A 22,720-nucleotide genomic window follows, 5' to 3' on the forward strand; every position below is an offset into this window, starting at 1 on the left:
ATTACGATTGCAAAGATCACTGAAATATTTTACAAGTTTTCAAGCGGAGGTGGCTTTAGAAATTCCAGTTTATATAAGTAACCATTCACTCTGCAAACAATTTTGCAATCCATTCTTTGAACATTTCAAAAAAAAACCCCATAGACAACACTGCTGGTCCACTTCCTGGGTCGCCCAGCAACGATGGTAATAACAGCAAATATTCATGGAGAATTATAAAACCTTTCCCATGACTTTGTGATACAAAAAAATTAATATAAAGATTTCTTTATATTAATGCAACCTCACTGACATTGACTAAAACGTGTCCATAGAGTTGAGTTTCTATACCTGTGTAAGATATAAAGTCTTCAACTCTGTGGTGAAGCTTTATATCAAGGGCTGACAAGATGTTAAAAATGAAAGGAAGCTTTGCCCTGGAAGGCTCTGACTGGCTAGAGAGCCTCTCAAGAGACAAACCGTGGGGAGAGAATGTCTGCTTCTTAGGAAATGGTACCGTTGACCTCATGGAGATATAGCATTTGCAGAAACAAAGCGGATCTCCCAGGCCAAGTTTGTTTCTTTCACAAAGTAACTTCTGAGCTGTCTCCGTGTGCTCATCTCAGAATATCTGTAGACAATCTTTGAAAAACAACTCCACATTTCACCAGGAGAGGGTTGCTTGTTTACACATCCAGGTACACATATATGTTCAGGTCAAATAGGCTGATCCCTTGGGGTTTGGGTGAATAGTGAAAGACTGACACATGATTAGGCTTTAGTGACATAGTTCTGGCAAGCCACAGAAGGGTTTTAACTTACATGGAGTCATTTGACACAAAGTATCAAATCTTTCCTTGCACGTCTATCATTTTTAAGGATACATTTGTATCTTGTTACATTTATTTATGTGGAGGTGAGGAGGGGTCTGGTACACAGCAGGTGAGAATGTGGAGGTGGGAGGGTAACTCTTAGGGGATCTCTCCTTCCACCATGTGAGCTCCAGGATCAAACTCCGGCCATCAGGTTTGGTGACAGGAGACTTATCCCACTGAGCCATCTCATTGGTCCAGATCGATCACTTTTTATAGATGACTTTTCCTTTAGTTATAACATAATCAATTAATTCTTGATGGCCTCCAAACTGGTAAATCAAATGCTCCCATCTAGAAAGAAATCAAATGGTTGCTTCAGTGCACATAAATCAAAAGCATCACCACATCGGTTAATGCTAACTTAAAGTGAATTCTGTGCGTGCGTGCGTGTGTGTGTGTGTGTGTGTGTGTGTGTGTGTGTGTGTGTGTGTATCTCTGTGTGTGTGTGTGTGTATGTTCATGTATATGCATACATGTGGGGGTATGCCTCTCACCCGTGTAGGTGCATGTGGAGATCACTCTTCCACATCGGTGTCTTCCTGATCACTACTCATTTTTTTTTTTTTAGGGAGCTCTGTAACTGGACCTGGAGTCCCTCTGTTTGACTAGACTGGCTGGTCAGCAAACCCTAGGGATTCCCATGTCTCTGTTTCCCCAGTGCTCAGAGCACAGGTCCATCCTACCAAGGCCTGGAGAGAGAGAGCATTGGAGAGCAACAGAATAGCAACTGCTAATTAGGATGCCTCACCACACAGCACAAGCCTGGCTTTTTACGTGGGCACTGGTGCTCAACTTCAGGACCCCATGTTTGTGCAGCAAGTGTTTTATGAGATGAGCCGGTTCTCCAGCTCCTGAACTTTTAAAAACCTTTTCATGAGTAGCGCATGCACAGTATCTTTGATAGAGGCAGGAGATGCTTCTGTAAGGACTGAAACTATGGAGCTGCTCTCCTCTGTTGAACATAAGGTCCCATGGCTATTCTGGGTTCATGGGGGTCAAAGGGACATAGCATTTCCAGCATTTAGATTTAGATACTAGGACCAAGCTTGTGCCAATGGAGACCCAGGTTGTAGCAGACCACAGGTGAGTATTAAGAACTCGGGAATAGAAGAGCTGAGTAGAGGCTTTGAGAGGCCTTTGATTCCATGAGTCAGGGAATGAATAAATCAGATAAATAGAGCTGTAAACAGGGAAGAGGTCAGAAGGCAAGCATAAAATCAAATACACAGACCCAGGGACAAGTCCCAAGTCCAGGAAAACAGCAGGAATTGGAGGCCCATGAAAAAAGCAGGGCAGATAAAGGGATTTGAAGACTTGCCTTACTGTGTAGTTGAGGATTGCAAGGGAGACTTTCTGGTTGGAAAGGGGTAAAGGGAGAGGGAGCCGGGTAGTGTGGAGTCTACACAGAGCCTGATACTTATTAACTTCAAGTAGGAAGGGGTCTAAAACCTGTCTACATGGCAGCAGATGAGACAGCTAATGGTTGCTATGGCTACCACTAGCTTGGGAGGACCGGCACCTGGATGCATTGATGATGATGGCATCCCCCTGCTTGCCAACTTCCAAAGATCCGTGGGTGTGAGACTTTCCCAGTGCATAAGCCGCATTGATGGTGGCAGCGGCCAAAGCCTCTGGCATGGACATCCTCATGTTCACACAGGCCAGGTGCATGACCATAGGCTAAGGCAAGGAGAGAGAGCATTGGAGAGCAACAGAGGAGCAACTGCTAATTAGGATGCCTCGCCATACAGCACAAGCAAGGACAATTGAATCTGAGTCTGGAAGGAACACCTCAGGAATAGTGCATGCTCAGATGCAAGTGGCCCCAGGGTTTACTCTACTCCCCATCCAAACAAAATGTATAATATATACAATATATAATGCATATACAATAAGATGTATATTATGTGTAACATTATATATACTATATACTATATAAAATATTATATTGTATGTGTGTATATAGATATTTATATTACTTATACATATATAATATATTACATCTATTTTATTACATTATATACTATTTACATATATGTAATACATATGTATATGTATATATATATATATATATATATAAGTTGCTATTGGAAAATGCAGTTTACACATAAGATTCCTAAACTTTGGGGGAAAGACCTTCATTATTTAATAACACTGTGTGTGTTTAATATTTACGTGCAGTGTTTTAAGACTCTGTGCTGTGTGAGAAGCTTGTCTCCACCCTTACTCACTAAAGTCTCACAGAGTTTCTACTATGCCCAGAGAAGGAAAATGGCTTATCACAAACCCTTAAGTCTCGAAAAATCAAGATTTATCTCTTCAGAACTGGAAGAATTCATGTGTGCAGAAAAATTCAATTATACCCTTTCCCTCTTTCTTCTCAAGGAAATATTTTTGTACTTTTCAATGCATTTTCATAACTGTTGCAAATTTTTAAACATTTATATGCTCCATAGTTAACGCTCTGTTCAGAAAAATATCTGGAAAGTAATTACCATGGAAAAGCAGTACGCGTTGGGGTTGAAATCGCTGCCCAGAGCAACTATGACTCCCTCATCTAGCATCTTCCTGGCGCGAGGCTGCTTCAGCCTAAGGGGAGGGGGAGAAAGGTGTCAGTCTCCAGGTGGAACTTTTTCCAGAATGGATGCAGGAATGAAGGGAACATTCATGTTCTAGAGGAGGAGAGAAAGCTCCAGGGTAAGAGCATTAGTGTCACCCGACATTTTACGGACTCGTTGGTTGCGCCTTTAAGATGATGAGGTTGTGCCACTGTTGCCTCTCTTGGCATCTGAGCTTCTACTGTCAGCCTTCTTGAAAGCTCTTTGGAACAAGGCACCTCCGAAGTCTGGGTCCTCACAGTCTGTACTCGAAGACATTGTGTCAGAGTAAGAAAGGTCCTTACCTCAGCATGTAGGCCGTGGTGGGCAGAAGGACAGCGGAACACTGGGCCGCAGCCATGGCAGCGATGCCTTCATCGCTGACTTCCTCCAGGTGGCTGATCGCCCGTGCTCCTAGTTCCGCCCCAAGCTAGGCAGGATGGGCAGAGAGGAAGGTTTAGCATACAACAACAATTCAATAAAATACTAGGACACTGCTTCCTCTGCCCTGTTAAGAATTCTCAAGTCTTTCTGATGAGGATAAGCTCCCAAATAGATACAGGGTTCGTCGCCGACGACCATTTGAAAACTAGCATGGTGGAGGTAAATAGAGCGGGGTGTGGTGGATCGTGTCTGTAGTCCAAGCACTTGGAAGACTGAGGCAGGATAACTGGCAGCCCATTCTGGCTACATAGTGAGTTCCAGGCTATCCAGAGCAGTATACAGAGGCCTCGTTTCAAAACGAACAAGCAGACCAAGAAACCCACCGTAAATGAGTCTTAAGCACAACTGGTATTTTCTGAAACCATTTTGTGACTCTCGGGGATCAGAATAAAAAAAATGGGGATAATATCAGCCATAAAATCTAATTACTCTAGAATTCACAGAAACAGGACAAAGATGGATGTCTCGAAATGCCATCCACTCCAGGTTTAAAAAAAAAATCAGTTAAAAAAAAAAAACTTCAAGTAATTTGAGGCATCAACTTAAAAGTGGTTTTTCTCCAGCAGAAACGTCAGGACTTGATTGTCAGCAGACACCTCAGAGAAATACTGCATGACAACCATGGAAGTTTTGCAGTGCGCTTCTTCAAAGCTTGCTCCGTCCCACACTTTAGTCCTCCCTGGATGAGTTACACACACACACACACACACACACACACACACACACACACGCACACACGCACACACGCACACATGCACGCACGCACGCACGCACGCACACACACGCACACGCACACACAATTCCCAAGCTGAAGACTGGTATGTTAAACAACTCAAGAGTTTAATCCATGTTAAACAAATGCCATTTGCTCTAACACCATGGCTGGGCGAGGCTGCCATGTTCTAAATGGGGAGTGCTGGCCCTTGTTGTCAGTATACAAGATGTCTGGTCCACAGGAAACTCCTTAGTGGGCATTTCTTTCTGACTTTGGAATCAGCCTGCTTTCCAAATCTGATGTCCTTATTGGAGGTATTTGGTCCTCTCTGTTTTACCCACTAGCTGCTTTCTCTGATCAGTAGTCACTCAGTGACCACACAGATCACATTCATGCAACAAAGTCAGCAAATATTTGCTTGCAGAAGCCCGTGTACACCCCAGGCACTGTACTGACCTCCAGGGATAGTGAGTTCTGAGTGTTGGGTGCAAGTTTAGTCAGTGGGGAAAAACCAGGGTGAAGTCAGAATACAATCTTAAAGAACTCTGGGTTGGGGTCCTAGAGGAGGAGCAGCTACGGTGAACCATGGTTGAGAATATGAACCAGGAAAACAGCAGGCTCTGGGTATAGGATGCTAGGGTAGTCTGCTATGCTTGGTTTGTGATAGAGAGGCTGAGGAGGTGAAAAGATACGAGAGAGAGAAGGGAAGAAATAAAGCAGACCCAGATCCTGGTACCCAGGTACAGAGGCCAGAATTTATCCTAAGAACAAAATTCTAAGCCTTGTCTTGGGGTTTCTGTGGCTGCCGTGAAACATTGGGTCTTAAAAGCAAGTGGGGGTGGGGTGGGGGTGGGGTGGGGGTTGGCTTCCACTTCCAAATCACTGTTCATCATTAAAGGAAGACAGGACAGGACCTCAAACAAGGCAGGAACTGATGCAGGAGCTTTGGAGGGAGGCTGCTTACTGTCTTTCTCTCCAGGACTTGCTCAACTTGCTTTCTCACCCACCATGGGCTGGGCCCTGCTCACTGATTATTAACTAAGGAAATGCCTTATTGCCAGATCTTAAAGAGGCAGTTTCTCAACTGAGACTTCCTCCTTTTAGATGACTCTAGCCTGTGTCAAGCTGACATAAAAGTAGCCATCACAAATGACCCCTAGTCGATTTGACACACATACGATTGTTAAGTCACGGCCTTTCCCTTTCTTTTTTTGTTTATCCCAAAGACCATACATTAGTATAAACATTCCAGTATAGAAATTCCAAAATGTCCCACTGTCTTTTAAAGACTCGAATCCTTAAAGCCTGTAAGAGAGGAGGGATGGACTGCCTCGGGGAATGGGTTGGAAGGAGGCAGGAAGAGAGGCAAGACCGAAGGGAGAGAGAGAAAGAGCAGGAGATGATATGAGCCACACCAGGGTGTGACAAGGGTATAAGGATACTTGGGGTGAAAGGGAGCGGGATTCAAATTGATGCCTGAATCTTTGACTTAGCTAACAGACCACGGATGGTGGTGTCCACTGAGGCATGAAACACAGGTCAAGTTTGAAAGTGGCATCGAGACAGCAAGTCTCGAACTTGAGACACAAGTGGAACATTTGTAAATGTTTATGTCTCTAGGGTGGTTGTTCTATTCAGCTCTAGGCTTACTGGAAAGACACCTAGACTCAGCCAGGCATAGTGGCACACCTTTAATCCCAGCACTTGGGAGGCAGAAGCAGGTGGATCTCTAGGAGCTTGAGACCAGCCTGGTCTACAGAGTGAGTTCCAGGCTAGCCAGATGGATTCTTCATTAGCCTCTTCACTGTTGGATTTTTGGCTTGGGACACTGTTGAAAGTTTGACTTAAATGAACCTGGACAGTCATGCAAGCCATCCTGGGGTTCCCTGTACAGCTCACCATCAACCTGTTTGCTGTCACAGAAGGTCCTAAAAGCTACATGTGGGCTGGCAGCACTGTGCTAGTCCACACTAGCTCCGTGGAGTGTGAGAGAGTTAGTCCTGAGTTCTTCCCGAGTTTGCCTTCTACTGTTGTCATAAAGGCCATGGCCAAAAGCAACTTGGAAAGAAAAGGGTTTATTTTATCTTGGATGGTCACGATCTGTCATCAAAGCCAAGACAGGAAGTCAAGCATAGGCCATGGAGGAGTGCTTCTCATTGGCTTGCTCCTGTGGCTTGCTTAGCCTATTTTCCTGTACCACCCAGGACCATCTATCTGCTCAGGGGTGGGATTGTCTCCTGTGTACAAGATGCTCCCACAGCAATCAGTAATCAAGGAAATGCCCTGCAGACTCGCCCACATGCCAGTGTTACAGAGGCCTTTCTCAAGTGAGGTCCCTTCCTCCAAGAAAACTCTAGTCTGTATCAAATTGGCAAAAAATGAGATCACAAGGAGTTTTTCTTCTCTGTGACTATCACCGGGACAGGAAGTAAAGGAAACAATTTGGCCGAGGGTAGCACACTGCACAAGCATCTGTGTAGCATGTGTGGGGTAACAGCCACCATAGGACACAGTGATAAACAGAAGCGATTCATGTGTATGAATGTTTGTGTCCAAGCCTGTGCCTAGGTATGAATGTACACGTGTGGATCCTAGAGCATGTGTGTATATGTGTGCCCTGTGTGTTGGTATCTCTTGGTGAGTTTGTCTACGGGTGTTTGTATGTGTCAGTGTCTATGTGTATGTCTTGTATACATGTCTGTCTCTGTGTGCATGTATGTGTGTGAGTTTCTCTGTGTGTCTGTTGTGAATTGTGTAAATGCCTGTATTTCTGTCTGACTGTGTTTCTGTCTCACTTTGTGTGTGTATGCGTGTGTGTGTGTATGTGTGTATGTGTGAGTGTGAGTGTGTGGATGTCAGAAGACAAGCTTAAGTATCTATCTTTCCTCCCTCCTTCCCTCTCTCCTTCCCTGTCTGTTCCCTCTCTCCCTCTTTTCTTCCCTTCCTTTTCTCTCTCTCTCTCTTATTTATTTATTTTTTCTTTCTTCCTTCCTATCTTTCTTCCTTCCTTCCTTCCTTTCTGTCTTCCTTCCTTCCTTCCTTTTTCACAGGGTCTTTTTTGCAAGTTTAGAACTCACCAAGTACTTAGCCTAGAGCCCCAGGGACCAGCTTATCTCTCTCCACCCGAGGCCAGGATTATAAGACACACCACCAAGCCTAGACCACTTTACGTGGGTCCTGGGGATCAGACTTGGGTCTTTGGACTTCCAAGGCCAGTGTTTTATTGAGAGAGTCATTCCCCAGTTCCTCAAGAAAGTTTCTAGGCCCAGCCAGACCAGAAACTTCCCACTTTTCAGAAGGGTACTCCTAACCCGGAACAAATGAATCACCTTTCTGTAGCACAAAGTGTGCAGCAAAGAGCAGCAGTCAACCGTACCTCAGCGGCCTTCATTGGGTGGAGTTCATCCCCGTGGAAGTTGATCTGTAACCCCACCTTTTTTCCACCTTCCAGAATCCTTCTGGTGGTATCCAGATCAAAGACGCCCTTCTCACAGAACACGTCTATGTTGTCCACATGCAGTTCCCCCTTTTCGCTGAGTTCCTTCAGCCTTGGCAGGTGGTGACTGATGATGTCATCAGCAGCTTCCACAGCAGTTTTCCCTCTAATGGGAGAAAATGAGATTACTATGGGCATATTCTCTATATATGCGGTATTTATTTTTAATAAGCACATTCTTTAATATATGTGCTATGGAATGCATTGCTTAATACATATTCTTATTACATTCACTATATGTACATTTAAGAGTATATATTGTTTAATAGAGGAAGGATAATAAACAGTACAGACAAATGAGCTTAAGCTTCAGAAAGGGAGAGAAAGAATCTGAAAAAGAACTCAGAGCCTTTAGCAGCTGTGCGGAGCTCACACAGCAGGCACAGTAATGAGACTTCAGTTCCAGGATCTTCTTAGACACCACAGAGGTGCCAACAAGGTGGCAGCTCTGTATCAAGGATATTTAGAGGTCACCCTGACCTCAGCTATCACGTTGTCTTTTGCTTCTTCTCTAGACACAAGTTTTCCTGAAACCTTCACCTAAGGCTTCCTGCCTCGCTAACAGGAGTGGATCAGGGAGAAGCCAGCCCTAGAATGCTTTGTCAAGCTTGGGTGCTGTTAGCCATGAGCAAGGGCAGAGCTTTTAACCTCAGAGAGACATTGGGCATCCTCATCCCAACTTACTCCAGAACTTTAGACAGTGATCTGCGCGTCTGGGATGAACCAATGGGAATCAAGACACAAGCTTCACTGTCAGCTAGAGACAGTTTCTGTGCAACTCCAGCCCGTTATTTGTCACAGTGTCCCTCGCTCAACAACACAGGTAGTTTGGACCAGAAGAGGTCAGCAGGACGGGTATTTACAAGTTACTTCTATTGCCCACAACACTGACAGAGAACAGGGTGCATGCCATGCTTTCTTACCTGTGTGTTGTTCACGTTTGAAACACACTTAAAAATCATGTAGCTAGCAGGGAAGCTGCATTCAAACTCAGGTTTCAATATTTAGGGAAAAAAGCAGGCTATTCTATAATTGATATTCCACTTGAAAACAACTATAGCTTCCATTAGACAAACTCTTTCCAAAGTCTCAATTCAAACTTTAGCAATCTTAAAAATACAAATGCTAAAAGCTTAAAATAGAGATCACTGGAAATATTAAATAGTTATATTTTCAGGGTTGGGGATTTAGCTCAGTGGTAGGGCACTTGCTTAGCAAGCACAAGGCCCTGGGTTCAGCCCCCAGCTCCGAAAAAAAGAAAAGAAAAAAATAGTTATATTTTCCTGCATAATCAGTTGTAGGATTTCTTTTTGAGGCAGGATCACACTATGCATAGCCCTGGTTGGCCTAGAACTTGCTGTGTAGACCAGGCTAGCCTCAAACTCATAGAGATCCTCCTACTTCTGCCTTCTGAGTGCTGGAATTAAAGGTGTGCACCATCATGCCTGGAGTGTTTTATTAATACAAAACTTTAGTGCTAATCTTTGGGCTCCTCTGCTTGAAGACAGTGAGTGTCAGCATTAACCATTATGTTCCTAGACAACATAGCCAATTACCCACATGGTGTGTTCTTTTAAACGACTCCAAAGCAGTTTTGAAGCTTTTTCCCCACAAAAAGTGATGAGTGGAGTCATGCGTGTGTCGGTATGAGTCAGCCATTCACACTGTATGCACCTTTCCAAACATCTTGTATATAATGAATATACACAGTCTTAAATTAGCAAATAAAGTATATTTTAAAGTTCATAAAAGTAAAAAATACAAATAATTGAAATGATTTAAGTTTAGATATTGTTTGTAACATAAGTCTATGTCAACCCTATGCTCCTTCCATTCATCAAGACTGGGCAGAGTTTGGAGACGCCTGCTCTGCCGACCTTTCAGACCTGGAGTTGTAAGCTTTCCTGTCCGGAAGTTCCAGGACAGAAAGGAACTGCACAGCTAGGCTGTAAATGCATGAGGAGAAAGAGCTTTCTTCATAAAACATTGGAAATTCTTTAGAGGCAGGAGCAGTGGTGGGGGGGAGGGGTGGAAGGGGAGGAGGAGGGAGAGGGAGAGGGAAAAGGAGAGGAAGAAGAGGAGGTAGTGAAGGAGAAGGGGAGGAGGAGGAAGAAAAGTAATAGAAAAAATAAACTAATAAAATAAAAATACTTGCTCTTGAGTGAACATATTAACGAAAACCCTTCTGCAGACTATGCAATTTGATCTCCTAGAGGAAATAACTAGCAATTTTCACAGTGGTTTATGTTAATTGATTATCATGGGAAATTATTTGAATTGGTAGCTGTAATGGCCAATTTTTATACTAATGAATAGAAGGCTTGGGAATACTTCCTCCCTTTTCATCCTTAAAGGACTAGAAAAACAGATGAGGCTTTTGGAACCTCTTTCCTCAAACCACCTGGGCACCACGCCTGGCCTTTAGAAACTGAGCATCTTTCCGGAAACTTCTTTCAGTGGTCTTCTGAGCAAGGGCGGAAGTGCTAGAGAGCCTCTACCCTCCAGAGAACACAGCCCTGCCCCTTCCCAAAGCCCGAGTGACAGCTGGACCCCACCACAGAGATAGATTACTTGGGTACTGAGTGAGCCCCACAGTAAGTGGCAGAGAGGCTGAGGTGCAGCTCCCGCCGGGCACGCTCGATTACACGCAGCATCTTGAGCTCTGTCTCCAGGTTGAGGCCATATCCGCTCTTGCACTCCACCAGTGTGGTGCCGGCCCTCATCATGCACTGCAGCCGCTGCTGGAAGGAGCGGAACAGTTCCTCCTCCGAGGCTTGGCGCGTGTGCTCCACCGTGAAGTTGATCCCTCCTCCAGCCTGGTGGATGTCCATGTACGTGGCCCCTGCCAACTGAACGCAGGGCTCACTCAGGGAGGTTACAGGCAGGTCTACCTACCTCCGGGGGTGATGTTAGAAGATAGTTAAGGGGTTCAGCGGTTAAAAACAGGTGCTGTTGCAGAGGACTGGGGTTCAGTCAGTTCCCAGAGTGCACATGGCAGCTTACAACCACCAGTATTTCCGGCTACAAGGCTCTCTCTCTCTCTCTTTCTCTCTCTCTTTCTCTCTCTCTCTTTCTCCCCCCCCCCCCCTTTCTCTCTCTCACACACACACAGAAGGAGAGGGGGAGGGGGAGCGGGGGAGAATTTTTAAAAATAAAAATAAAGCTAAAGCAAAATCAGTTTTACAGGATGGTTAAGAAGCTGCTAGGCATGGTGCAAGCCTGTCATGTCAGCACCCAGGAAATGGAGGCAGGGGGATCAGAAGTTCAAGGCCTCCTTCAGCTATATAACGAGTTACAGGCCAGCCTGGGCTACGTGAGACCTTGCTTCGATCAGTCAATTAAATTAGTTTAATAAGCAATAGAGCACAGTTACCAACAGCCAGATTGGAAAGGAAGGCACATCGTCCCGCAAAGACCCCCGCCCCCAGATGTGCAGAAGGGAATCCCCAAAGGAACTTGAGAGGCGGAGGTGGGCCACGTGGTGCGTGGGCAAACGAGCATCGGAAAGCAGTAACGACCGGTTGACACTCACAGAGGAGCGCTCGTTTTGCTGTGAAGGCAGGCCCAGTGTGCACCAGCTGAGCCTTGGCTCATTCTGCGTCCCTCGGAATGTTTGAGAAGACAAGACTTGGAGTGTTTTGGGAACCCAAAGCAATTACTCAGTTCTCTACCGACCAAGGATAGACTCCATGCCATTCAGGCACCGAGTTTGGAGCCTCGTTTCTGTCGCTCAAGCAAATAAAGAGGTTCTTTCTACAAGCCCAGTAATGACTACTTATCTGGACGTGTGCTCCAAACAAAACATGCAAGCCTTGGGGCTAGACCTGGCTTGGCCCTGCCACCGTCCGCTCACCTACCCACTCCCTTCCCAGACCCAACTTTCTCCATTGCCTGTATGCAGAGAGCACTTGGACCACAGTCTCTAAGGCGCCTTTTAGTTCTGAAGTTCATTGCAATAATAAAATTGTCTTAAAAGCACTTCCGATTTGCTGGAGAAGACATACGAGAATAGGGTTCTTATCCTGTCTTCCAAAGCAGCATAAAGTCACTGCTAGGCTGCACTGTCTCCCCTTAACAATGTGATAATGGCTTCGAGTAGGAGCTGGTTATGGCTCCTGTGACTGATAGGACTACATTCTATGTTATTATCAAGTCTCGTGTTTCTAAGGAGAATAATGTAAGACATTTCATTATTTTGGTTTAGCCATCTGTTTTATCCATTTTCCCAAACTCATCCGCTGTGAACAGTGATGTTCAAATCATCTCTTGAAGCTCACTCAAAAGTCACTTGTTCAAAATCACAAATGAGGGCTGGAGAGATGGCTCAGTGGTTAAGAGCACCGACTGCTCTTCCAGAGGTCCTGAGTTCAAATCCTAGCAACCACATGGTGGCTCACAGCCATCAGTAATGGGATCTGATGCCCTCTTCTGGTGTGTCTGAAGACAATTACAGTGTACTTATATAATAAATAAATAAATAAGTAGATCTTTTTTTAAAAAATCACAAATGATGATTTAGAATACAGGATGGGAGCAGAAATCTGCGGGAGGGTTGTTGTCTGTTCTAAAATAAATAAATAAATAAATAAATAAATAAAGAAAGAAAGAAAGAAAGAAAGAAAGTCTATAGTTGAAAATCTTCAGGGTGGGGAGATGGCTCAGTGGTTAAGAGCAGTGGCTGCTCTTCCAGAGGTCCTGAGTTCAATTCCCAGCAACCACACAGTGGCTCACAACCATCTGTAATGAGATCTGATGCCCTCTTCTGGTGTGTATGAAGACAGCTACGGTACTCACATACATAAAATAATAAATCTTTAAAAAAAACAGAAAGAAAAAGAAAATCTTCAAATACCTCTTTTCTTAAACTGGTTGTTAACTGTACACATACATCATAATAAAATGATTCAGGGGCAGTTTCTGTTAAGTTTGATCGTCAGTTGTGTTCTTTACTAAGACAAGTAAAGATAACCATTAAAAAGACAGGCGGCATAGCTTGACCGCTTATGCAATCGTTAGAAGAGACATCCTGTTTGCGCTTTATTGATTTGCGGCCGTCTGTTCCAGTTACCTTCATTGCAAACTCATGGACTCTTTCACCAGCCCACACCGGATGTGTGTGCGCGTCCACCAAACCTGCAACCAAAGGTAAGAAACAGAAAGGGGGCTTAGGCAGTGCCTGACTGTTCCGGATCACACAGCTCTGAATGCACGATGGTAGCCACCCGGCTTGGAGGAGGGCGAGAGGGCAAGACTTGGTGAGCTTCCCTCTATTTGGCTGATCTAGAAAGTTCTAATAGAGAAGAATAATTCAGCACGAGGCAAATATCTCTCAGAGATGGCCAGCTCCCATGTTCAGAAACTATGCTCACCTTGAAGCCACAGTGGCCAAACTACTACTAATTGAGCGAAGACTGAGAACAGTATCACCAACGAAGAGAAAACACACTCTGCTACTTTGAGAAGGAATCATAAGGAAGCCCAGGAAAGATAATTGAGGGGAATCTGTAGTCCCTTTACCAGGATTTTACATAGTATCACATTGGCAAGGCAGAACTTCGGTGGGTGGGGCTATGGGTATTTTTAAACACTGGTTAAGATTCTTTTGAAAACAAACCAATCTTCCTCCTCTTGACTGTCCTGGAGCCACTGTTGAAACTGTTTTCAGAGTTTTATGAGAAAGAACACCAGTACCTGGCAAGATGCATTTTCCAGAGCAATCAATTCTTTCTTCAAACGTTTCTCCGGAAAACTGTCTTCGGATAATGTCAGCAGGGCCAACAGCTTTTATAAGCCCATCACTGAGGGGAATAAAAATCAAGAAATAGTGACTACGTTTGGGGAAATTTGTTTTCTGAAAAACCTGGCAAATGATTTAAATATGCTTTCGATGGCTTTTGGGAAAGAGATGATGGCCACAAAAAGTCAAACCATGTGTAGAAGAGATTGATTGCTACTTTTTCTCTAAGATCGGTGCTCCACTTTCCCACAGTCCTAGACCCCGAGGTTATGCCTTAAACACAGGACCATTCAGAGTAAAGACTACATTTCCCAGACTCCCATTGGTCACTGCAGCCCATCAGTTGGGTCTTGACTCTGAAATGCCCTCCAGAGGTTCTTGTGTTCAAAGCATGGTCTCCAGTATAGGATTCTGGAAAAGTAAACAGAGCAGAAGACTCTGGTCTCTTCGGTCCCCAGCTCCAAAAAAAAAAAAGACTCTGGTCTCATCAGTGAATTCCTCCATTAATGGCTTCCTGAGTTGTTGGGGGTATTTGGGAAATTTGAGAAATTTAGAACATGGGACCTGGCTGAAGGGAGTGGGTTCTTGGGCGCATGCTTCTCAAAACGATATCTTCTCTCTGGTTCCTTTCTTTCTCTGTGTCTCTGCTTCCTGGTCACCGTAGGATAAGTGTCTTCGATCTCCTGTGTCCCCATCCCACCACCAGGACATTTGGCCTTATCACAACAATGGATCCTGCACAGTGAAACCCACCACATCTTATTCCTTTGTCCATGCCCCAAGCATTTTGTCACAGTCACGGAAAGCTCACATAACTTGAAGGGGTCATTTGGAGGAGGGCAAATTCAGGGAGGGAACAAGAAACTAAATTTTAATTTAAAAACATTGCATTCTGAGTTTTTAATCCGGACAGCTTATTATCTTATCCAAGTTCAGTAAAATGCTCACTTTGTGGTAAATCCGGTGGTAGGAAGGACCATCCGGGTTAGAAGCTGATCTATGAATGCAGGTCAAACACAAAGCCCTCACTTGGGGCTCTCTGCTTAGGAATCCTTTCCTCCTCTTCTATCAGGGGTGTGTCCTGGTTGGCATGGAGCTGAATTAACCAGGAGCCACAGGGCAAAGAGTCTGGCAAGGGTTCTGTGGAGAGCTGACTGCTTCATGGGTGCTCTTAGACTTTAATGAGTTCAGGCCTGTGTAGGATGACTCTGAGGGCCTGGGTTTGCCTCCAAACCACATTAACCACATAGCTGTCCACCTTCTGAGAATGTGGGCTCTCATTCAGTGGTGGGTTTTAGAGTGATGTTTGAACAAAGCACACATCCAATAACATAATTACTCAAGGAAGCTAGAAACCACCTTCCAACGGTGATAGGATTTTTGGTCCTTTAGTAGCCATTAAACGTTTTTAATGGAATGGTAAGGTTTCACTGTCTACTACTAAGCAGAGGAAAAAAATAAACAAGACAATGCACATCCGTTCCATCTCTTTAAAAGGTGTGGATGCTGGCACATGTTTATTTACTTCAGAAAACAGTGGGAAAGCAAAGCGCCTGTGTGTTAACATTAGTTCCCTGATGCAGGGTTTGAGTAATTTAAGGGTCAGCTGGGGGTTTGTTTGTTTTAAGACATGGTCTCACTTGGCTGCCCTGGAATTATGGAGATGAAACTGGCTTCAACGGCCTATCCCTGCCTCCAGAGTGCTGGTATTAAACACATGGCCACTATCCTCAGCTACATAATGCACACCATGGATGCTTTTTGAAGGGGAAAAAAGGATGCGATGTTAGTGTTATTTAAAAGTATTTTTTAAGTGAGGCATAGCAGTATATGCCTTTAATCCCCACACTTGGAAAGCAGAACTCTGGGAGTGAATCTGAGGCTAGCCTAGTCAACAAGACCAGTCCAGGACAGACAGGGCTACACAGAGAAACCCTGTATTAAAAAAAAAAAGTTTTTTTTAATTTTATTTTTTAGGTCTTGTTTATTTTTTGAGACAGGATCTCACATGCAAACCCTACATACAGTCAAGGTTGCCCTTAGACTACTGACCTCACTTTCTGTGTCTTGAGTGTTGGGACTGCACACCTGGATCAATATCCAGTATTTTATGGAGAAAAAGAATCTGCAGAATCTTCAAGAAGCAGTAAAGCAAACGCACCAGGCAGTAGTACTTTAGAAGCTATAACGGGATCAATGATCAATGATCATAATGGAAGATGCTCTGAAAGGTGTTTTGTTGGAGAAAGAGCTTCGAGCTCTGGAACCCCATGCAGCCTGTCCCCAGCTACTGGCTACTCACGTGCCCACCACCAGGCTGGCGCCCTCCAGCACTGCCAGGCTGCGCAGCTCAGACCCTGTCAGATATAGCTCTCCGCGGGCACACACCAGCACCACTTGCTGAGCGTTCTCCAGCAGGAGGCGGTGGCCATTCATCTTGGTCGTCCTAGCCTCTGGCGGATTGCAAGGACAGTAGAGCCTGCGAGCTGTGGCTCCCCGGAGGGGCGGGGCAGGGCGGGGCGGGGCGGGGCAGGGCGGGGCGGGGCGGGGCAGAGCGGGGCGGGGCGGGGCAGGGCGGGGCAGAGCGGGGCGGGGCGGGGGCTCGCCAGCATCCTGTGACCAAGACCTTGAACGGATGGAATAAAATTAGAATAAACTTTATTGTGGACGCCAGTCTTTTCAAGTCTCCTTTTCAGATTTTGAGTAAAGGAGGTCATGATTATATCACCCCCTCCCCAACCCCTAGCTTTTGGATTAAAAAAAACAAACAAACAAAAATTTGAAATTTAGCCACAGGAGTGATCTAGTTGGACCTGGTAGCTGCGGTGCGGTGGCCTAGCGAATTGCTGGGAAGGGCTCCACAGGGACGCCAGTGGTGTGACTATGTGTGTTTGTGTGGTGCCGCATGAGTGTGCATGGTGTTTCTGTGGTGTGTCTGCCTGTGTGTTAGAGACAGTGACAGAAACAGAGACAAAGGCACACTGTGCCCTGGGACCTGGAACCTAAACCTAGCAGACAGTTGTTGGGGACCTGCGCTGGCAAGGAAACAGGGCAGGCACGGGGGCAGAGGGCTCACAGTATCCGCGCGACCCTCCCAGCAAGGCTGCGGGTGCCACACACTGTTCGGTTGGCCAGATCAGCTCTCAGGTCTGATACCAGACGGTTCCCAGGATGAAGGGGACCTGGGGCAGGGAAGAATGAAGCTGAGACGCAGAGTATCGCTTTGGTGCCTCTGTCTGCTTTGTACCTACAGCCTTCTCTAAGGATAGGTCTCAACTGTGATCCAAACTCATTAAGGTAAAACGGGATTTGACCTGGGTGTCTGCCACACACATACAATTCTCGGGAGTGTGGTGGCTTCCGTGCACACTGCTACACTCAAAGATGTAGACAGCATCCAGATTATTTAAAGAAGGCTGGCAGGCACACAGGGTTTGTTTAGATTCTTTTATTATTAATTTTTTTAAATTATTTTTTTTGAGATTGCAATGACGTCATTTCCCACTTTCCTCCTAAACCTTCCTTCTTCTCTTTCAAATTCAAGACCTTTTCTACCTCGTTACATATACCTGGTGTGTGTGTGTGTGTGTGTGTGTGTGTGTGTGTGTGTGTGTGTCCCTAAATAAATAAGTACAGCCTTGCACATATATTTTTTGAGGGCTTCCCCCCCCCCTATCTTTTTTCTCTTGTTAAGACAAGTCTTACTATGTAGCTCTGGCTATTTTGGAACTCTTTATGTAGACCAGGATAGCCTTTTGATTCAGAGATCTACCTGACTCTGGCCATCTGTGTCTCTTGCTCTGTCCCTGTCTCTGCCCCCTAGGCCCCTTACAAACACACACACACTGCACATCAGTGCTGGGACTAAAGATATATACCACCACTCCACCCTTGTTAGGTTTTTACAGTCCAGACTTTATTTCCCCTCCTGGTCCACTCTCTGACTCTTCCACATCCCACACCTCCCATCCCCATCTCCACCATGATGTCCCCACTACATCAGCCAAGTCTCTCAGTGGTTAGGTGCATCTTCTCTGACTGAGTCCAGACCCGGCAGTCGTCTGCTGTGTATGTGTCAGGGGCCTCACATCAGCTGCTGTATGCTGCCTGGTTGGTGGTTCAGTGTCTGAGAGATCTTGGAGATCCAGGTTAGTTGAGACCACTGGTCCTTCTACAGGGTCACCCTCCTCCTCAGCTTCTTCCAGCTTTTCCCTAATTCAATCACAGGGGTCAGCAGCTTCTGCCCATTGGTTGGGTATAAATATCTATCTACATCTGACACTTTCAGCTGCTTGTTGGGTAGTTTGGAGGGCAGTCATGATAGGTCCCTTTTTGTGAGTGCTCCCTAGCCTCAGTAATAGTGTCAGGCCTTGGAGCCTCCCCTTGAGCTGGATCCCAATTTGGGCCTCTTGTCGTTGGACTTCCTTTTCCTCAGGCTCTTCTCCATTTTTGTCCCTGTGGTTCCTTCAGACAAGAGCAATTTTGGTCAGAGTTTTTGACTGTGGGATGGCGACCCCATCCATCAACTTGATGCCCTGTCTCTCTACTGGATGTGGGTTCTACCAGTTCCCTCTCCCCACTGTAGGGCATTCCAGATCCTTTAGTTCCTCATGCATGCTGCGGTGACCTCCAAGCAGAAAATGATTTCTGTTGCTACTTCCTAGCTGTAACGTTGCTACCCTTATGAACTGTAGTTAATATCTGTGCTTTCCAGTGGTTTTAGGCAACCCCTGTGAAAGACCCCCAATAAGGGGTCGAGACCCACAGGTTGAGAACATCAGCACTAGACGCTGGCTATGAACTAAAAACTCAACTTTTGTTCAAACACCACCACGGTGGTGGCATTTTCTTAAACAGAGGACATTGTCCAGCTGCCTTCTTCTAGATGGAGCTAGCTGGCTCCCTTCTACCTCCTTCTTCCACAGACTGACCTCCTCAGTCATTCAGGAAATAAATACGAAAGGAAAGACAAGCATCTCAGGACTTCCAAAGACTAGCATCAGTTTGTCATCAATTTTTCTGTATCTATGTGGAATTTTTAAAGATTTCACTAGCCTGTTATTTACCTTCCCAGCTGAGTTGTGTTCTCAAACTTCTTTTCACATTATCTATCTATCTATCTATCTATCTATCTATCTATCTATCTATCTATCCATCCATCCATCAATCCAGGTGTCTGTCTGTCTGTCTGTCTGTCTGACTGACTGTCTGTCTGCTTGTCTAGGCAGGTCTTTGACTCTGTGAGTGTTACAGCTGAAGTAAGTGCACCATCAGCCAGCCTCACCCTGAGCCTGGACAAAGAGGGAGGGGCTGTGCCAAACCCATGGCTACCACAGCTTGCTTGCTCAGCAGCTTCAGAGACCCAGGCTTCACGTGCAGTTTTCTCTGCCCACTCTGTCCCTACACTGTGGCAATAATGTGATTGATTGGTTGGTTGGTGGTTTATTGATCCTGCCTGTGTGCACCTGTGGAGGTCAGAGGTGTCTGAGTCGTCTCATCAGCCCTGGTTTGGGGTTTTTGGTTTTTATTTTCTTTATAACTTACAGTAAGTGGACAACAGGTGAAGAGTAGCCCAGCATCAGGACGCTAAGGAGTGCACTAGCAGTTTCGTTTGTGGTGTGCAGTGGCTCACAGTCAGCTCCTGGGTTATTAAATGGCACTGAATGAACGCTATTGCACATACATTTCTGCTCTCGGGATTGATTATTTTCTGGGATGTAAGTTCCTAGAATTAGAAAAATTGCTGGGCACAGGAGTTTATGTGCCCATAGTTTTTAAAGACACAGCAGTTGTTGGGAAGTCACTGACTACTGAATTTAGTCACGTTTGTGCAACACATACAAGTTTTTTAATTTTTTTTAAATCACCTTATTTTTCAGGCTGAGAAGTTGACTTGGCCATTAAAGGTTAGGCTCACAGTTTTAATTATGTGAATATGTGTGTGCATGTGTACATGTGTGTGTGGGTCTGTATGTTTGTGTGTATATGTATGTGTGTGCCTGTGCTTGTCTTTATGTGTGTAAGTGCGTATATGTGTGCCCACATGTGTGTATGAGTGAGTCTGTATATGTGTATGTGTGGATATGTGTTTGTACATGTGTGGATATGTGTAGATATATGTTTATGTCTGAGAGTGTGTGTATGTGTGTATTGTGTGTGTGCATGTGAATGAAGCTGCCTACAGAGGCCAGGAGAGGGTTGGACTTCCAGGCAGTTGTAAGCTGCCCAACATAGATGCTGGGACCCCAACTCAGGTCCTCTGAAAGAGCAGAAGTGGAATGGAAGGGTCATATCTTCAGGCCCTATATACAGTTTGTTTACATTTATTCTAGGAATATAGTTTACTTTGCGCATACTCACTTGTGACTACAGGACTTTGAAACATGTGTTTCCTTTTCTTTGGACAGAACCAGGAGGCAGAATGGCATCCCAGTTGCACGTGTCAAGGAGCTCTGCAGGTAAAAAGCAGCCAGATGTAGACTTCCTATGTGCCTGGTATGATTAGGGACCGTGGTGGCTTTAGGGGTAAGGGAGGAAGCTTCCTGTCAGCATAAAAATGGTGGAGTGCATCGCCTTGCTACTGGATTGCTTCAGCTTCTCATGGCTAAAACGGTTAACCCAGTGACTGTCATGATGAAGGACAGCTCTCTGGAACCCCATGTAGCCTGTCCCCAGCTATTGACTACTCAGGTGACAACCACCAGACTGGCACCGTCCAGCACTGCCAGGCTGCACAGGGCGGGCCCTGTCAGATATAGCTCGCCCTGGGAGCACAGCAGCACCACTTGCTGTGAGTTCTGTAGCAGGAGGCAGTGGCTACTCATCATGGTTGTCCTAGCAACTGGAGGGCTGCAGAGGACATTAGAGCCTGAGAGCTATGACTCCTGGGCCGGGATGGGGCAGGGCGGCGCAGGAGCTCGTCAGCAGCCCATGACCAAGACCTGGGCACTACCAACCAGGATGGCTGGAATAAAATTAGAATAAACTTTATTACGGACGCCAGTCTTTTGAAGTTCCCCTTTCAGGTTTGTAGTAAAGGAGGTGATTATTTTATCACCCCCTCCTGAACCCCTAGGTTTTGAATTCAAAGCAAAACAAATAGAAATTTAGCCACTGGGAATGATCCAGTTGGAGGAGATAGCTGCAGTGAGGTGGGCTGCGGTGGCCAAGCGAATTGCTGGAAAGGGACACTAGTGATGTGAGTGTGTGTGTGTGTGTGTGTGTGTGTGTGTGTGTTAGAGACAATGACAGAAACAAAGACAGTGGTTGTGTGTGTGTGTGTGTGTGTGTGTGTGTGTGTGTGTGTTAGAGACAGTGACAGAAACAAAGACTAAGAAACAGTGTGCCTTGGGACTTGGAACCTGAACTTAGCAGACAGTTGTTGGAGACCTGAGCTGCCAGGCATGGGGCTCACAGTGTCTGAGCCACGCTCCTAGCAAGGCTGCAGATGCCACACACTGTTCAGTTGGCCAGATCAGCTCTCAGGTCTGATACCAGACAGTTCCCAGGATGAAGGGGACCTGGGGCAGGGAAGGATGAAGCTGAGACACAGAGTATCGCTTTGGTGCCTCTGTCTGCTTTGTCCCTACAGCCTTCTCTAAGGATAGGTCTCAACAGTGATGCAAACTCGTTGAGGTAAAACTGGATTTGACCTCGGTGTCCACACACACACACAATCCTCCTGAGCGTGATGGCTTCCGTGCACACTCCTACACTCAAGGATGTAGACAGCTTCCAGATGGTTTAAAGAAGGCTGGCAGGCACCAGGATTTGTTTAGATTCTTTTATTATTTTTTTAAATTATTTTTTGAGATTGCAATGATGTCATTTCCCACTTTCCTCTAAAACTTCCCTTCTTCTCTTTCAAATTCAAGACTTGTTTTTACCTTGTTATATATACATGGTTTGTGTGTGTGTGTGTGTGTGTGTGTGTGTGTGTGTGTGTGTCCTTAAATACATAAATACAGTCTGCTCAGTATGTATAATGTTACTTGCATATATATGTTTTCAAGGCTTCCTCCCCTTATCTTTTTTCTCTTGTTGAGACAAGACTCACTATGTAGCTGTGGCTATCTTGGAACTCTTTATGTAGACCAGGATAGCCTTTTAACTCAGAGATCTACCTGATTCTGACTCTGACTCTGGCCATCTGAGTCTCTCTCTGTCCCTGTCTTTTTCCCTCCCCTTACACACACACACACACACACACACACACACACACACACACACACACACACACTGCACATCAGTGCTGGAACTAAAGATTTATATTACCACTCCACCCTTGTTATTTAGTTCCTATGGTATGTTTCATAAATAAATGAGAGTTACTTTCCCTGCCCAGCAAATACTACAAGAGATGGGGGGAAAAAAACCACAGAAAATCATTCCATAAAAGTAGGCTTACTCTCTAAATCACAAGGATGACTCTTTGGGTCACCTTACAGCCATTATAAAACAGACAGCAAATATATCTTTCAATAAACAGATTAGAGCAGATTAGAAACAAATGTCCTTTAGGTCCACACCATGACCTATAATAAAATAGAGATCGGATAGAAACAAAATGAAACAAAACCAAAGACCAGAAGAAAGAAGGCATAAAATAATGTAAGTGAAGACCCAATGGTTGATCACAGAGCAGACACACAACCACGACTGTCCTTGTGCTGCCAAAGCAAAAGTAGATATTAGCCAGGGGCAGATCTCTGTGTAGATATTAGCCAGGGGCAGATCTCTGTGTAGATATTAGCTAGGGGCAGATCTCTGTGTAGATATTAGCCAGGGGCAGATCTCTGTGTAGATATTAGCCAGGGGCAGATCTCTGTGTAGATATTAGCCAGGGGCAGATCTCTGTGTAGAAATGGCAGAGGGTAG

General features: G+C 45.3%; 2 protein-coding genes across 9 annotated transcripts in view; one reads left to right on the top strand and one right to left on the bottom strand.

Annotated features, from left to right (window-relative positions):
• Positions 1-1,057: 1,057 nt before the first annotated feature.
• Amdhd1 (amidohydrolase domain containing 1) lies at positions 1,058-16,291 on the bottom strand. The gene is made up of 9 exons (NM_001191781.1): positions 16,146-16,291; positions 13,798-13,904; positions 13,175-13,239; positions 10,678-10,955; positions 7,987-8,212; positions 3,757-3,881; positions 3,350-3,443; positions 2,374-2,534; positions 1,058-1,145 (listed from the first exon to the last, which is right to left on the bottom strand). Exons 1-9 carry the CDS (start codon positions 16,277-16,279, stop codon positions 1,058-1,060), a joined length of 1,278 nt encoding a protein of 425 aa, NP_001178710.1. The 5' UTR covers positions 16,280-16,291.
• Positions 13,138-22,720, top strand: part of Ccdc38 (coiled-coil domain containing 38) — a 74,467-nt gene continuing 64,884 nt past the window's right edge. For 3 of the 8 annotated variants that reach the window (XM_039080091.2, XM_063264412.1, XM_063264410.1), the window contains exons 1-2: positions 13,138-13,251; positions 20,251-20,301. In XM_039080091.2, coding sequence (XP_038936019.2) covers positions 20,265-20,301 — 37 coding nt within the window. In that variant the 5' untranslated portion in view covers positions 13,138-13,251; positions 20,251-20,264. Of the gene's footprint in view, positions 13,252-16,936; positions 17,141-20,250; positions 20,302-22,720 lie in introns of those variants that run through there. The other 5 variants (XM_063264408.1, XM_063264411.1, XM_039080093.2 and 2 more) reach the window with 3 other exon arrangements.

This window comes from Rattus norvegicus, chromosome 7 (assembly GCF_036323735.1).
Source record: "Rattus norvegicus strain BN/NHsdMcwi chromosome 7, GRCr8, whole genome shotgun sequence".
In the NCBI taxonomy this organism is placed as follows: Eukaryota; Metazoa; Chordata; class Mammalia; order Rodentia; family Muridae; genus Rattus; species Rattus norvegicus.